The sequence below is a fragment of the Pholcus phalangioides genome, unplaced genomic scaffold, assembly GCF_987345545.1.
Source record: "Pholcus phalangioides strain wild (caught in Gottingen) unplaced genomic scaffold, Ppha-v1.0 ptg000032l_1, whole genome shotgun sequence".
Lineage (NCBI taxonomy): Eukaryota > Metazoa > Arthropoda > Arachnida > Araneae > Pholcidae > Pholcus > Pholcus phalangioides.
The window spans coordinates 8,940,165-8,958,692 of NW_028301622.1; the positions used below are offsets into that span (position 1 = coordinate 8,940,165).

Below are 18,528 nucleotides of genomic sequence, written 5' to 3' on the forward strand. Positions count from 1 at the left end.
TTTTTGGTTCTTAATGACAACTTTATTGGTCTTTGACAATTTTTTCGGCTGTAATTGGCAACATTTTTCCAAATATCCCGTATTTTTTTACAACGCATACGCGCACACCATGTTGCAGCGTCCGCAGCCAGTAAGGTCGAGTCTGAGCCGCAAACGTTCCGCGTTCGTCAGCAGTCTGCAAAGCGATGTTTTGAGAAGTAACCCAGCGTATCTCCCACCGCGTGACGCCGCTCGTAGTGTAGTAGGTCGATCGCGTGAAACAACAAACAACGGATATCACGGTTCACACTAAATTCAATTATAGATAATTGCTCATATTGTTCTAGTGCTGACATTTTTGCAACTGAGGTAACTTTAATTTATAACCTCTACTGAAATCCGTTATGATGACATGACATTCTTATTACTTATATAAGAATATATAAGCGAGTGGTTATAGTGCCGGACTCGTGATGCGAGGATCCGGGTTCGAACCCCACAGTGGTGGTCGGCTGAAGTTGGTTTTCTGTGGTTCCCAACTTCAAGGCGCAAATGCGAGCCGATCTCCCCGTTAAAAAGTCTCGCCACAGAGAGCAACAGTCCTACAACGGCAAATCATTCAACCATAACACTTCACTCATAGTTAGTAAAACTGGGGGCAGATGGCAGCACTACACATAACAAGCATTACACAGAAACAAACTTTACGTCAGGTTGCACTACACGTACACGCACATTCCCGCATGTACCGATTCGTTGGGGGGGGGGGTGTAGCAGTAGTAGGTAGGGCTCGGGGATCCATGATGTTCTTAAGTCAGCCACCTCGTTGGGCAATTTACCTGTTGTGGCGTTGTATTTGTATTTGTAAATTATATTATAACTATACGAATAATTTGTCTCACATATTTTTCTTATCCACCGTTTTTCCATTTCTACTCAGAGGCGCATTTATGGGTTTGCCACCTGTGGGCTACACGAATTTTCTCGCCCTTCTCTCGTGCTAGTTTCTGTCGTGCTGCTTTTCCTTACTACTCGAATTCGCCACCGTGTACTATAAAGCACTTGCCCGCCCCCTCCTGCAAGTACTTCCGTGTCTTTAAGTCACTCTTTAGGCCACTATCATACTCACACAATATCTAAATCACTATTTTAGTCATTTACATGCTTGCACACATGTTTCAGACACTAACATTCTCACACACTCTCCATGTCACTCTCCTAGTCATTCACGTGCCAGCACACAGTTTAGGTCCCTCACGTACTTGCACATGCTCTAGGTTACCCTTTGGTCATTGCGCTAACACTGTACCTTTATTTTTTTATCATTTTTCCATTCTTGATCATTTATACGTTTACACATGCTCTGTCTTTTTTTCTTTTTTTTTTGGTAATTCACACTCTTTAGGCCACTCTTTTGATTATTCACGTACTTGCACATGCTCTAGATCACACACTTACCTGATTACTCACTCTGTAGGTCACTTTTAGCCATTCATATGCTTTGACACTCTCCAAGTCACTCACATGCTTGCATGTTTTCGTCACTCACTCTCACACCATATTGCGGCATTCATGCTCACACACTCTCATATTTGCATATGCTTTAGGTCACTCTTTGGTCTTTTTACCATGTGTAGGACAGTGTGGTCACAAACAACAAGACACTCTTCTCCCCTCCCCTTCAATATATTTAAAGATATTAAACTATATTTTTTCATCAGGAAACCCACAAGAAATGAGCGATCATCAAAATTCCATGTTTATTGTGACTTTTTTTTTCAAACTGCACTAATATAATTTTATTGGAATTACCACCTCGGAATCATCTTGTTTTAATTACCTTCTCGGAATTTTCTTTAATAATTTTCTCAAATTTTTTGTCATTTTACCTGGATATAATTTCAATTTCTTTTAATCAGAATTCTATTCTATCAGTTCATCTTGATTTCATTTTATAGGAATTTCATTTTAACAGAATTTAATTTTCGAGTTGGTTTTTTTCAAGAATTTGTAAATGAAACGATACATCAAAGTTGCAAGTGTGAAACATCAGATATATATATATAATGGTAGATTCTGGTTGAATAGCAGATTTCAATTCACAGGTCCTCGTCCACCAGACGTCGAAAGCTGCTTCTCAAGACCGTGTTCGTTCGACCAGAATAAACCCGAAGACGGACCTAGACCTCCGAAAAACCAAATCGGTATCGAAGTGACATATTCGTGGAGAGTTAGTGGCTATACTCCTTGCAGTGCTTCCTGTCTAGGAGGTAATAATACTATCTTTTACACAAATTTTTTCATTGATTATCATCATGCCTATAATTAAGGTATGAAAGTTGAATTTTGACGTAGAAATTCCATATTGAACGAATGTAATATGGGAAAATTTCAGATGTATATTTTTATTGTTTACAAGGTTTCCATACATTCTTAGATAGTTTAAAAACTCGTAAATATATTGAATTAAATTGAATAAATATTTTTTCTGTACTAAAAATCCCCCTTCGTGAGAATGACTTTTTTTCGCAAACCGCATTTTATCAAATATACCGATGTACCAATTTGAATTTTTATGAGTTTTTGAACTAACTTAATTTAATGGGAGACCCTGTATATATATTGAAGAAACTTAATATGGGAAAAGTGTCAGCTGTGTATATTTCTCACTATGCACAGCGATCAATGTTGCGTTCGAAAGAGATCACTAATATATACAGTGAAACCTGTCCAAGACGGAAACCTTTCTTAAACGGAATCAAAATGTAATCCGTTCAATCATTAGTGCTTTGATTTGTAACTTTATAAAACGGAAATCTGTCTAAAACGGAATACAGTGAAACCTGTCTGATACGGACACTGTATGAGACGGAAACCTGTCTTAAACGGAATCAAAATGTAATCCGTTCAATGATTAGTGCTTTGATTTGCACCTTTATATAAAACGGAAATCTATCTAAAACGGAATATTATTTCAGTCCCTTGACGTTCCGTGTCGTACAGGTTTCACTGTATTATCAGCCAATCAATGGAAATTCATTCTTTGTTTTTCAATAAATGATCATACAATACTGATTAAATATTGAAATTTTTTTATGTAAATCATAGCACTGATTACGATTCATCAAGATCTTGTTTAAAAAAATGCGGATCTCTAATGAAATATCCAATTAACGGATCCAATGATTAGATCAAATATGCATGAGTTCAGAATTAGTAAGTGCTGTAGATACTATAATTATGCATCAATAAAATTCAGTTATATTTTTGCGTGTAAAAAAATTTATGTTTTTCTTCTCTAGGCGTCCGTGACTCCATCGTGCAATGCGTCCGGGATCATGACCAATCCGTCGTGCTGACATCGCACTGCGATATCTCAAAGAAACCCAATATCATCACACAGACGTGTAATGACCATCCTTGTCCGCCGAAGTAAGTCAAGCACTTTGTACTTCGTAACTTATGACATGTATCACGTTTCTTAAATATCCGTCTTATAGTTTATGGATTATAAATTATGAATCATGATCATAGATTATGAATTACAACTGATTGTTATGGATTATATATGACTGGTGATTATGTAATATGAGTCATTATAATAGATTATGAATCACAACTTATGATTATAGGGGTGATTATAAATTATGAATCATGATCATAGATTATGGATTACAACTGATGATTTTGGATTATAAATTAAGAATCATTATCATGGATTATGATGATTATCATGATATATTACAAAGGATGATTAAGAATTATAAATTATGAATCATGCTTATAGATGTTGAATTATGATAGTGGATTATAAGTTATGAATCAGGATTACAGATTATAACTTATGATCTTGGATTAGAACTTCTGATTCGTAACTTATGAGCAATTGTTATAAATATGCAAGATGATAGATAATGATTATGGATTATAGATTATGGATTATAAGTTATGAATCATGCTTATGAATGTGATAGATCATTATTATATGTGATAGATTACATACTAATTTATTAATAATAATTACAAGTAATTGCGTATTAATTATTGAATTGTGATGAACCACGCTACAGCTGATGATTTGTTTCATCTATTTTTGTTATTCCTAAATTTAAAAATGTCGATGGAGTTTTACACTAATATATGTGTTTCCGAAAATGAGCAATATCAACCCCCCCCCCCCCAGGGAGATGGAATTGTCTAGAGGAGGGTGATAGGTGCTATGTGTTTATTATAGGATCCTATCGGTTGCCTTTAGTTGGGAGGCGATAAAAAAATTTGAAGATGGGGGCGATGAAACAAAATGTTGTGGGAAAATGAGTGCTACTTTATATCATGCTTTGGATTTTTTGTCAATATATATATATATTTAATTGTTTTTTTCTTCTTTCTTTCCATCAACTTTTCAAAGATGGAATGTCTCCGAGTATTCAACGTGTTCGAAGCAGTGCGGTGGAGGCGTCCAGGTCCGTGTAGTTCATTGCCTGCACGAGGTCACGAGAGGTGCGGCCAACACGCTGGTCGTCTCGAACGACCAGTGTCCCGAACCACAGCCTAGAGACAAGCAGTTCTGCAACGTGTTCGACTGCCCGACAAAATGGGAAGCCGAACCCTGGTCGAAGGTCAGTGAAATTCTAAAAAAAAAACTTAGATTAAATAAACTAGGTTGATTACGGCAGGGGTTCTGAACCTAATTGGTCGTGACCCGAACCTCGGTCGCAAAGGGCTTCTGAGATGGGTCTTACGAATCCACTTACAACCAGAGATTCTAATGCTATGGGTCACGACCGAAATATGATTCGTAGGGGCTTACAAGATTCGTTTAAATCCACATACATCCAGGGATTCTTGAGCTATGGGCCACGACCCAAACCGGATAGAATTGAAAGCAGGGGCTTCCAAGATGGTTCGTACGAATTCGCGTGCAGCCAAGGATTCTTGACTTATCTGTCACGACCCAAATTTGATTCGCAGAGGAGTGCGAGATGGGACGTGTGAATCTACCTGCAGCCAGGGATTCTCAAGCTATTGGCCACGACCCAAACTTGATTCGCAGGGGCTTCCTTGACGGTTCCTTCGAATAAAACCACAGCGAGGGTTCATTGAGCTATGGGTTACGCCCCTTTTAATTCAAAGGGATCTCCTAGAAGGGCCTTGCGGATCTACTTACAGCCAGGGATTCTGAAGCTATAAGTCGCAATCCAAACTGAATTCGCAGGGGCTTCCAAGATGGTTCGTACAAATCCGCAAACAGTCAGGGGCTTTAGAGCTAGCTCTTGAGTCACGACCCAAATTTGATTCACAGAGGCTTCCGAGATGGTCCGTTCAAACGAACAAGCCAGGGCTTCTTGAGATATGGCTCCCACCTCTTTTGGTTCGCAGGGGTTTCCAGGAAAAGTTGAAGCCCACTTAAAGAGCGAAACTCATTGAACACAAATCCACTTGAAAAGCCAGGGATTTTTGAGCTACGGGTCACGACCCAAACTAGATTCGCAGTCTTCCAAGATGGTTCGTACAAATCCACTTACAACCAAAGATTCTTGACTTATCTGTCACGACGCAAACATTATTCACAGGGCTTTTGAGATGGGTAGTACGAATCCAGTTACAATCCTGTTATAAATGCCGTTATTGTGAGACTGGGTTTTCACTAATTTCGAAGAACAAACAGTTCCATTGGTCGCAAAGCTGATTTCGTTGTTGATTTTGGGTACGGCTGAAAAAAGATTAAGAACCCCTGGATTTTTAGAGTTTCCACGGAATTTTGATGAATAATTTTCTTCTTTCTTTTATAGTGCTCGAAGAGCTGCGGAGGAGGTAAAAAAACCAGAAAGCTGCGTTGTTTGAGGGAACTAGCATTCGGGCAGATCGTCGAACTAGCACCGTCCAGCTGCCCGAAACGACAGCCCAAGTCTCAAAAGTCCTGCAATTCCAAACCTTGTCCGGATCCAGACGACGTGTTGAATCAAAGGATATATCCGTCTCACCAAACCTACGTCCAGGAAAAGCCTAGAAGGAGAGTGTTCCTCAAAGTCGGCGGGACCGCCATCGTTTTCGCCGGAACTAATTTGAAGATAAGATGCCCAAGTAGAAAGTCCAACAAGACCACTATCCAGTGGTACAAAAACGACGACAAAGTAAGCTAACTCGACTGTAATTGTCATAAGTATCGCTATTTGATTTCTATCCGGGCCACCCCCTACCAGACTCGAGGGATCGGTGCGAAAATGATGTCTGGACAAGGGACGCCTTCACAATTTCGGGCCCCTAAAATGTTTAGGGACCCCCTTTTGATCTGATAATATATTTTTAGGGGGTAGGTGAATCAGCTCTTCCGAAAATTCAGAATTAATAAAAGAAACAATTCCAGAACTGATCAAAATTTAGAAATGAAAAGAAAAATAATTTAACAGTTGAAAACAATTCAGAATTGATGAACGATATAACTTAACAGCTGAAGGTCATTGAGAGAATTCATGAAAGAAATAATTCTAAAATTAATGAAAGGAATAAACCCAGAAATAATGAAAGAAATAAACCCAGAAATAATGAAAGAAATAAACCCAGAAATAATGAAAGAAATACTTACAGAACAAATGAAAGAAATCATTTCAGAATTAATGTGAGAAATAATTTCATAACTAATGAAAGAAATCATTTCAGAATTAATGAGAGCCGCTGTGGTGGTCGAGTGGTTATAGTGACGGACTCGCGATGCGAGTATCCGGGTTCGAACCCCACAGTGGTGGTCGGCTGAAGTTGGTTTTCTGTGGTTTCCAACTTCAAGGCGCAAATGCGAGCCGATCTCCCCGTTAAAAAGTCTCGCCACAGAGAGCAACAGTCCTACAACGATAAATCATTCAATCATAACACTTCACTCATAGTTAGAAAAAAACTGGTGGCACATGGCAGCACTACACATAACAAGCATTACACAGAAACAAACTTTACGTCAGGTTGCACTACACGTACACGCACATTCCCGCATGTACCGATTCGTTGGGGGTTCCGCGGAAGGGGGGGGAGATGGGCGGGGTGCATGTGTGGTGTATCAGTAGTAGGTAGGGCCTCCAAAAAATGGCTCGGGGATCCATGATGTTCTTAAGTCAGCCACCTCGTTGGGCAATTTGCCTGTTGTGGCGTTGTACTTGTATTTGAGAGAAATAATTCCAGAACTAATGAAAGAAACAATTCCAGAACTAATGAAAGAAACAATTCCAGAACTAATGAAAGAAACAATTCCACAATTAATGAAAGGAATAATTCTAGAACTAGTAAAAGAAACAATTCCAGAATTAATGAAAGAAACAATTCCAGAATTAATGAAAGAAATAATTCGAGAATTCGTGAATGCTTTCAATAATTTGGGACCTCCGTGTTAGATCAGGGGTTCTGGATGCCTTCGACCCACAACTAGGAACAAATATGCATTTATTCATTTCCCGGCCAACACCTATTTCTTTATGGTCCTCTGATATTTCGATTGCCTCGAGATTTTCTCAGTGCTTATTTTTTCACTTCTGTTATCATGAGTGCAGAGCCCTTCTGAAAGCTTGGGGTCACCTTTTGCACTCAGGAGTGATTGAACAAATCTGAACAAGCAATTTTCGAAGTACAATGCATGATGATAACGCAAGCGATGGACCAATAGATGGGGCTACCAGGGTCGCAACTATGGGAAGCAGGCGGATCTGGTGCCCCGGTCGCCGGACCAGAGTGGGGGCACAAATGTCACTCTTTAACATTTGTAACTGTCCTTCAACATTACGAGGGGGAGCCAAAATGCGTGCTTGTACCGTGTCTGAATAACCCTGTATATGTAATGAATACATCCAGTTTAACCACTCGTATACATTTCTCTTTCCAGATATCATCGTCTCGCCGGATCAAGATTTCGTTGAAAGGTGCTCTTCGTATCCGCAAGGTTTCGCACAAAGACAGTGGAAAGTACACTTGTGAAACCGGATTTTCGAAAGCCGATCTATACATCAGTGTCAAGCCAGCGCCACCTACGGATAGCGAAGAGCAGGAAGAACACATTCCAGAAAAACCGGCTAGTAAGCTCATATTTATCAATGTTATTGATGCGTTATTAAAAATCGATTTTCATAGTTTGTATTTATTCATACAGGGTGGTGCAGAAGTCGTTACCTGTTTTTTGAGGAAAAAATATTTAAAAAAACTGTTAAAGAAGATAGAGACAAAAATGGCTGAAAGCATTTGAAAGAGAAGGGGTTTCAGAGTTTTTTTTTACTTCCATTCTTTGTAACAATTATGTTACTAGTAACATGGCATATACTATATAAGCTTTACATCAATGGTGTTCAACCTTTAGGAGAGTGCGAGCCACTTAGTTACGTGATCAGGAACAGCACCGCAGGTTATCTAAGTGGTCTAAATGTGCGGCGTTCTGTTTGAATTACTTGGCAATGTGCCGCCGGTCATTTTAATGATCTATGAGTGTGCCGTGTATCACTTGAATGATCTGGAACTGTGCCGCGGGCACTGAGTAATCTTTTAAATGTGCCGCGGGCCACTGCAGTGATATGCAACTGTGTCGTGCGCCAACGTAATGTGCTGCGGGATGCCTAAGTGGTCTAGAACTGTGCCGCTTGTCACTTGAATGATCTGGGAATGTGCCGTGGCAAAATTGATTAATCTGCAAGTTTTCTGCGGACGGCTTGAACGATTTTTTTACTGTGCCGCGAGTCGCTTGAGGGATCTAAAAATTTACCGTTGGCCGCTCATGTGATCTAGAAATCTGTCACTTGGCTCATTTTTACAAAATCAGGTTTGAGGTCACGGACGACATTAGAAGACACCGCGGGTCACATTTCTCCAGAGGGCCGTGCACTGAGCATGTTCTGCGTCACTAAAGATGTGTGCGCACGTAGAATGTAGAAATTTTGAAGTAAGTATCAAATAATAAAAAAACTTTGAAACCTTCTCTTTCAAATTCTTTGAGCCATTTGTCATTATTTTCAACAGCTTTTCTTAAATATTCTTTTTTCAAAAAAGAGGTCAGGACTTCTGGACCACCCTGTATATCTCTTGCAATTGATTTGAATTGAATTATTTCATAGAAGTCAAACCAAAATCACCAAGCACGGAAGAGATATATAGCCACGAGCGACGCCCCACGTCGAACAAGGCAAACAACGAGGGCAAAAGCCGTAACAACAACAACAACTACAAACACCATATCGATACGAACATGGTTCCGATCACACACGACGGCAACAACAAGTTCGTGAAGTCGCACGAAAATCGCGGAGGTGCTCGCGATGACGAGGACGGTGACGACGAAGAGAACGACCTGAACAAGATCAGTCATCATTCTTCTGGTTCCAACACAAAGAACACAGGTTAGAGGAAACTCTTACTAAGTCAATATATCGCTTTAAATCAAAGGTGCTCAACCTTTAGGAGAGTATGGGACGCGTAATTACAATCCCTACAGTCTTAGTAACACAAGAGGCATTAGCACGCCGGTGATTGGTCACTACGAGCAAGAAAGGTAACAAAACGTCACGAGGGGCGGAGCTTATGGCGAAACTAAATTTCGGAGTTCATTAACGAAAAATGAAACCATTTTTTTTAGTGAATGAATAAATGATAGCAAAGATGGGAGGGAGGGAAAAAATATTTCGGATGGGTTTGAGAGGGAATCGAACACGCAAATTCGGTGCACGTGCCTTTTTTACTCAAACCACTGTTTCAACTGCAGATGTCGGACTCGAGTACACTTAAGTATATCTATTGTTAAACGTCGCCAAGCAAAAATTTTATTATGAGTGACGTAATGGTTCGTCACTCATTTCGGCCAATCACGATGCGCTAAATTTCTATAATGTAGCTAGGAATGTAGGGTTTGTTTATAACGGCACGGGACACTTTTTATTGATTTGAAAACTTAAGTGATCCGATGTGTGCCGCAATTCATTCAAGTAATCTAGAAATACACTGGGGTTGATTCAAGTAATCTAGAAATACGTTGCGGTTGATTCAAGTAATCTAGAAATACGTTGCGGTTGATTCAAGTAATCTAGAAATACGTTGCGGTTGATTCAAGTAATTTAGAAATACACTGCGGTTGATTCAAGTAATCTAGGAATATGTCCCGTGTTTTTCATTCAAGCAATCTATGAATATGCCATGGTTCATACAAGTAATCTAAGAATATGTCCCGTGTTTCATTCAAGCAATCTAGGAATATGACATGGTTCATTCAAGTAATCTGGGAATGTGCAGCGGTCCGTTCAAGTAATCTAGGAATATGTCCTGTGTTTCATTCAAGTAATCTAGGAATATGTCCCGTGTTTTTCATTCAAGTAATCTAGGAATATGCCATGGTTCATTCAAGTAATCTAAGAATATGTCCCGTGTTTCATTCAAGTAATCTAGGAATATGTCCCGTGTTTTTCATTCAAGCAATCTATGAATATGCCATGGTTCATACAAGTAATCTAAGAATTTGTCCCGTGTTTCATTCAAGCAATCTAGGAATATGACATGGTTCATTCAAGTAATCTGGGAATGTGCAGCGGTCCGTTCAAGTAATCTAGGAATATGTCCTGTGTTTCATTCAAGTAATCTAGGAATATGTCCCGTGTTTTTCATTCAAGTAATCTAGGAATATGCCATGGTTCATTCAAGTAATCTAAGAATATGTCCCGTGTTTCATTCAAGTAATCTAAGAATATGTCCCGTGTTTCATTCAAGCAATCTAGGAATATGACATGGTTCATTCAAGTAATCTGGGAATGTGCAACGGTCCGTTCAAGTAATCTAGGAATATGTCCTGTGTTTCATTCAAGTAATCTAGGAATATGTCCCGTGTTTTTCATTCAAGTAATCTAGGAATATGCCATGGTTCATTCAAGTAATCTAAGAATATGTCCCGTGTTTCATTCAAGTAATCTAGGAATATGTCCCGTGTTTTTCATTCAAGCAATCTATGAATATGCCATGGTTCATACAAGTAATCTAAGAATATGTCCCGTGTTTCATTCAAGTAATCTAGGAATATGTCCCGTGTTTTTCATTCAAGCAATCTATGAATATGCCATGGTTCATACAAGTAATCTAAGAATTTGTCCCGTGTTTCATTCAAGCAATCTAGGAATATGACATGGTTCATTCAAGTAATCTGGGAATGTGCAGCGGTCCGTTCAAGTAATCTAGGAATATGTCCTGTGTTTCATTCAAGTAATCTAGGAATATGTCCCGTGTTTTTCATTCAAGCAATCTATGAATATGCCATGGTTCATACAAGTAATCTAAGAATATGTCCCGTGTTTCATTCAAGCAATCTAGGAATATGACATGGTTCATTCAAGTAATCTGGGAATGTGCAGCGGTCCGTTCAAGTAATCTAGGAATATGTCCTGTGTTTCATTCAAGTAATCTAGGAATATGTCCCGTGTTTTTCATTCAAGTAATCTAGGAATATGCCATGGTTCATTCAAGTAATCTAAGAATATGTCCCGTGTTTCATTCAAGTAATCTAGGAATATGTCCCGTGTTTTTCATTCAAGCAATCTATGAATATGCCATGGTTCATACAAGTAATCTAAGAATTTGTCCCGTGTTTCATTCAAGCAATCTAGGAATATGACATGGTTCATTCAAGTAATCTGGGAATGTGCAGCGGTCCGTTCAAGTAATCTAGGAATATGTCCTGTGTTTCATTCAAGTAATCTAGGAATATGTCCCGTGTTTTTCATTCAAGCAATCTATGAATATGCCATGGTTCATACAAGTAATCTAAGAATTTGTCCCGTGTTTCATTCAAGCAATCTAGGAATATGACATGGTTCATTCAAGTAATCTGGGAATGTGCAGCGGTCCGTTCAAGTAATCTAGGAATATGTCCTGTGTTTCATTCAAGTAATCTAGGAATATGTCCCGTGTTTTTCATTCAAGTAATCTAGGAATATGCCATGGTTCATTCAAGTAATCTAAGAATATGTCCCGTGTTTCATTCAAGTAATCTAGGAATATGTCCCGTGTTTTTCATTCAAGCAATCTATGAATATGCCATGGTTCATACAAGTAATCTAAGAATATGTCCCGTGTTTCATTCAAGTAATCTAGGAATATGTCCCGTGTTTTTCATTCAAGCAATCTATGAATATGCCATGGTTCATACAAGTAATCTAAGAATATGTCCCGTGTTTCATTCAAGTAATCTAGGAATATGTCCCGTGTTTTTCATTCAAGCAATCTATGAATATGCCATGGTTCATACAAGCAATCTATGAATATGCCATGGTTCATACAAGTAATCTAAGAATTTGTCCCGTGTTTCATTCAAGCAATCTAGGAATATGACATGGTTCATTCAAGTAATCTGGGAATGTGCAGCGGTCCGTTCAAGTAATCTAGGAATATGTCCTGTGTTTCATTCAAGTAATCTAGGAATATGTCCCGTGTTTTTCATTCAAGCAATCTATGAATATGCCATGGTTCATACAAGTAATCTAAGAATATGTCCCGTGTTTCATTCAAGCAATCTAGGAATATGACATGGTTCATTCAAGTAATCTGGGAATGTGCAGCGGTCCGTTCAAGTAATCTAGGAATATGTCCTGTGTTTCATTCAAGTAATCTAGGAATATGTCCCGTGTTTTTCATTCAAGTAATCTAGGAATATGCCATGGTTCATTCAAGTAATCTAAGAATATGTCCCGTGTTTCATTCAAGTAATCTAGGAATATGTCCCGTGTTTTTCATTCAAGCAATCTATGAATATGCCATGGTTCATACAAGTAATCTAAGAATTTGTCCCGTGTTTCATTCAAGCAATCTAGGAATATGACATGGTTCATTCAAGTAATCTGGGAATGTGCAGCGGTCCGTTCAAGTAATCTAGGAATATGTCCTGTGTTTTTCATTCAAGCAATCTATGAATATGCCATGGTTCATACAAGTAATCTAAGAATATGTCCCGTGTTTCATTCAAGCAATCTAGGAATATGACATGGTTCATTCAAGTAATCTGGGAATGTGCAGCGGTCCGTTCAAGTAATCTAGGAATATGTCCTGTGTTTCATTCAAGTAATCTAGGAATATGTCCCGTGTTTTTCATTCAAGTAATCTAGGAATATGCCATGGTTCATTCAAGTAATCTAAGAATATGTCCCGTGTTTCATTCAAGTAATCTAGGAATATGTCCCGTGTTTTTCATTCAAGTAATCTAGGAATATGCCATGGTTCATTCAAGTAATCTAAGAATATGTCCCGTGTTTCATTCAAGTAATCTAGGAATATGTCCCGTGTTTTTCATTCAAGCAATCTATGAATATGCCATGGTTCATACAAGTAATCTAAGAATTTGTCCCGTGTTTCATTCAAGCAATCTAGGAATATGACATGGTTCATTCAAGTAATCTGGGAATGTGCAGCGGTCCGTTCAAGTAATCTAGGAATATGTCCTGTGTTTCATTCAAGTAATCTAGGAATATGTCCCGTGTTTCATTCAAGCAATCTAGGAATATGACATGGTTCATTCAAGTAATCTGGGAATGTGCAGCGGTCCGTTCAAGTAATCTAGGAATATGTCCTGTGTTTCATTCAAGTAATCTAGGAATATGTCCCGTGTTTTTCATTCAAGTAATCTAGGAATATGCCATGGTTCATTCAAGTAATCTAAGAATATGTCCCGTGTTTCATTCAAGTAATCTAGGAATATGTCCCGTGTTTTTCATTCAAGCAATCTATGAATATGCCATGGTTCATACAAGTAATCTAAGAATATGTCCCGTGTTTCATTCAAGCAATCTAGGAATATGTCCCGTGTTTTTCATTCAAGCAATCTATGAATATGCCATGGTTCATACAAGTAATCTAAGAATTTGTCCCGTGTTTCATTCAAGCAATCTAGGAATATGACATGGTTCATTCAAGTAATCTGGGAATGTGCAGCGGGCCATTCAAGTAATGTAGGAATATTCCCCGAGTCACACTTAAACACAGTGGCGTATTTATGGTTTTGCCGCCTTTCTCCCATTCAAGTCTAGTTTTATTGACTCAAATTTGTAGCCCTGCACCGTATCCTCTTGCCCCCCCCCCCGCCTGTAAATATACCTCTTTGTCTAGACCACTCTTTTGATCACTTAACATGTTTGTACTCTTTTGATCACTCACTGTCCTAGTCCTTCGGTCTGCAAGTCACTCTGTTGTTCATTTGCATGCTTATTCGCATGTTTTGGTCACTCACTGACATAGTTCTTTAATCTTCAAATCACTCCCATGCTCAGATCTAGGTCACGTTTTTCGTCATTTACTGGCTCTTCACTATAGGTCACGCTTTCGGTCACTTACTAACGTCGCTGTGGTGGTCGAGTGGTTATAGTGACGGACTCGTGATGCGAGGATCCGGGTTCGAACCCCACAGTGGTGGTCGGCTGAAGTTGGTTTTCTGTGGTTCCCAACTTCAAGGCGCAAATGCGAGCCGATCTCCCCGTTAAAAAGTCTCGCCACAGAGAGAAACAGTCCTACAACGATAAATCATTCAATCATAACACTTCACACGTAGTTAGAAAAACTGGTGACAGATGGCAGCACTACACATAACAAGCATTACAGAGAAACAAAAAACTTCACGTCAGGTTTCACTACACGTACACGCACATTAACGATTCGTTGGGGGCTGAAGAAACGTCCGTCCTACCCCTCATTCTTTGAGTGGGAAACATGCATCAACAATTACTTCAATTCACTTATCAATTTCTGCTTTTTTGCGAATCTCAAACACTAATGCGATAGCAATTAGTAACAACACTTTTACTACGGCTCCTAAACCTTTTAGAATCTTCAGCTGGAACGCTGACGGAATTCCCCAATAACCTCCATCAATTACGTGAAAGCATTGAGGAATTTAATCCGGAAGCGATTCTCATACAAGAATCATACAAGAATCGCGGCTTTCACCATCACGCAACTTCAGTCCCTACATCAAAGGCGGAGATAGACTTGGAAGTCTGAGGGGCACGGTCATTATTGCTGGGGGAGGGGCACGATGATGATTATGTCAATTCATATATACATTACACCAGTCGACTCCACCTTTGATGCTGATCTCCGCCTATGCCCTACATATGAATACCATAGACTTGACCGCCCTAACGTATCAGGAGGGAGTGAGTGTCCTTATACTTATCAAGAGGGATTTTCAGACTGAGACAGCTGATCTTCCTCCATCCACAACTTGTGAGGCCATCGCCATTAGGGTACAATGCTATTGTTAATGAAACACACCAAAGCACACTTTGTTGTCAAGTGATGTCCAACAGTGAGTTCCAACAACCAGTGAGTGTTGCTCGTAACAATCAAAAGTCCTCATCACACGTAAGTTGAAATATATATATAAAGAGATGAGAACCCTGTCTAAACTGTGAGTAGGTCCTGGGTTATGGACGCGTCCCATCGCGGAGCAGCTGCAGAACGTTTATTTCTCGATGGACCGGGCGTTATAACGAGCCAGCATGATGCAGAAAGCTAAAGGCGCTCCATGGTCACTCCGTTGTCGAGACAAGAAGTCAACGCATACGCGCACACCATGTTGCAGCGTCCGCAGCCAGTATGGTCGAGTCTGAGCCGCAAACGTTCCGCGTTCCACCGGTTGTCGTCAGCAGTCTGCAAAGCGATGTTTTGAGAAGTAACCCAGCGTATCTACCACCGCGAGGTACCTCTCATAGTGAAGGAGGTCGATCGCGTGAAACAACAAACAACGGATATCACGGTACACATTGTGCTGAATATCATGTGATTTCTCCACTCCCGACATATTCCAAAAATGTGCTCCGTATTTTCAACAGAGAGAGGTAACTTGAATTTATAATCTTTACTGAAATTTTGTGTGACAGATGGTATATTCATAATTTATAAATTATATATATCTTATCTACGAATAATTCATCCCACGTATTTGTCTCATCGAGCGCACTACTACCGCTAACTAGTGCTTTTTTACCGAACAATTATTATATTCCGGCACCTCGTAAATCTCGGGCCAGAATAATTTCTTTCATTTATTCTAGAATTATTTTTCATTTATTCTAGAATTATTCCTTTCATGCAACTAGGGCCACCGATTTGGAAATTCTCATTGAGGAGCTGCTTAGATTTTCTGAACATTGTTCAGCGGTGGTCAAAAGAACCGAATAGAACGCTCAGTTTAATTTTCGGAAAGGCTTCTTAACGTTTTTCTGAAATAATTCTTCCGCTTTTCAAATGAAGGACCGGCTTGCATTCGAACGAGATTGCAAGCCGTAGTATTGTGCAACCCAGCGTTTCTCAACCTATGGTCCGCGACGATGGCATATGTGGTTCGTAGGCAGACTTGGTAAAATTATTCACCCGTTGTAATTGTTATTAGTAGCGAGTTCAAATAAAGTTATACCTTCATACTTAGGTTCACCATATATCACTGAGGAGAATGCTAGAAATTGCGATCTATTTACGATTATTTGCAATTAAATACGAGATTTCACTAACTTTTGCCAAAAATTTCAATTTATTGCTTTAAATGCAATTTACTAATTATTGCTAAAGTTGGTGAAGGGCGCTTTCGGTCACTTACTAACGTCGCTGTGGTGGTCGAGTGGTTATAGTGACGGACTCGTGATGCGAGGATCCGGGTTCGAACCCCACAGTGGTGGTCGGCTGAAGTTGGTTTTCTGTGGTTCCCAACTTCAAGGCGCAAATGCGAGCCGATCTCTCCGTTAAAAAGTCTCGCCACAGAGAGAAACAGTCCTACAACGATAAATCATTCAATCATAACACTTCACTCGTAGTTAGAAAAACTGGTGACAGATGGCAGCACTGCACATAACAAGCATTACAGAGAAACAAAAACTTCACGTCAGGTTTCACTACACGTACACGCACATTAACGATTCGTTGGGGGCTGAAGAAACGTCCGTCCTACCCCTCATTCTTTGAGTGGGAAACATGCATCAACAATTACTTCAATTCACTTATCAATTTCTGCTTTTTTGCGAATCTCAAACACTAATGCGATAGCAATTAGTAACAACACTTTTACTACGGCTCCTAAACCTTTTAGAATCTTCAGCTGGAACGCTGACGGAATTCCCCAATAACCTCCATCAATTGCGTGAAAGCATTGAGGAATTTAATCCGGAAGCGATTCTCATACAAGAATCATACAAGAATCGCGGCTTTCACCATCACGCAACTTCAGTCCCTACATCAAAGGCGGAGATAGACTTGGAAGTCTGAGGGGCACGGTCATTATTGCTGGGGGAGGGGCACGATGATGATTATGTCAATTCATATATACATTACACCAGTCGACTCCACCTTTGATGCTGATCTCTGCCTATGCCCTACATATGAATACCATAGACTTGACCGCCCTAACGTATCAGGAGGGAGTGAGTGTCCTTATACTTATCAAGAGGGATTTTCAGACTGAGACAGCTGATCTTCCTCCATCCACAACTTGTGAGGCCATCGCCATTAGGGTACAATGCTATTGTTAATGAAACACACCAAAGCACACTTTGTTGTCAAGTGATGTCCAACAGTGAGTTCCAACAACCAGTGAGTGTTGCTCGTAACAATCAAAAGTCCTCATCACACGTAAGTTGAAATATATATATAAAGAGATGAGAACCCTGTCTAAACTGTGAGTAGGTCCTGGGTTATGGACGCGTCCCATCGCGGAGCAGCTGCAGAACGTTTATTTCTCGATGGACCGGGCGTTATAACGAGCCAGCATGATGCAGAAAGCTAAAGGCGCTCCATGGTCACTCCGTTGTCGAGACAAGAAGTCAACGCATACGCGCACACCATGTTGCAGCGTCCGCAGCCAGTATGGTCGAGTCTGAGCCGCAAACGTTCCGCGTTCCACCGGTTGTCGTCAGCAGTCTGCAAAGCGATGTTTTGAGAAGTAACCCAGCGTATCTACCACCGCGAGGTACCTCTCATAGTGAAGGAGGTCGATCGCGTGAAACAACAAACAACGGATATCACGGTACACATTGTGCTGAATATCATGTGATTTCTCCACTCCCGACATATTCCAAAAATGTGCTCCGTATTTTCAACAGAGAGAGGTAACTTGAATTTATAATCTTTACTGAAATTTTGTGTGACAGATGGTATATTCATAATTTATAAATTATATATATCTTATCTACGAATAATTCATCCCACGTATTTGTCTCATCGAGCGCACTACTACCGCTAACTAGTGCTTTTTTACCGAACAATTATTATATTCCGGCACCTCGTAAATCTCGGGCCAGAATAATTTCTTTCATTTATTCTAGAATTATTTTTCATTTATTCTAGAATTATTCCTTTCATGCAACTAGGGCCACCGATTTGGAAATTCTCATTGAGGAGCTGCTTAGATTTTCTGAACATTGTTCAGCGGTGGTCAAAAGAACCGAATAGAACGCTCAGTTTAATTTTCGGAAAGGCTTCTTAACGTTTTTCTGAAATAATTCTTCCGCTTTTCAAATGAAGGACCGGCTTGCATTCGAACGAGATTGCAAGCCGTAGTATTGTGCAACCCAG

General features: G+C 39.8%; 1 protein-coding gene across 4 annotated transcripts in view; it reads left to right on the forward strand.

The window, feature by feature from the left end:
• LOC149066930 (protein madd-4-like) overlaps nt 1-18,528 on the forward strand; it is a 226,584-nt gene that overhangs the window by 190,955 nt on the left and 17,101 nt on the right. For all 4 annotated transcript variants that reach the window (XR_016195428.1, XR_016195429.1, XM_089253235.1 and 1 more), the window contains exons 11-16: nt 2,085-2,249; nt 3,282-3,411; nt 4,388-4,598; nt 5,772-6,113; nt 7,844-8,033; nt 9,060-9,341. Coding sequence is in view for 2 of the 4 variants with exons in the window: in XM_089253235.1 (XP_089109361.1) it covers nt 2,085-2,249; nt 3,282-3,411; nt 4,388-4,598; nt 5,772-6,113; nt 7,844-8,033; nt 9,060-9,341 (1,320 nt within the window). In the remaining 2 variants the exon portion in view is untranslated. The remainder of the gene's footprint in view (nt 1-2,084; nt 2,250-3,281; nt 3,412-4,387; nt 4,599-5,771; nt 6,114-7,843; nt 8,034-9,059; nt 9,342-18,528) is intronic.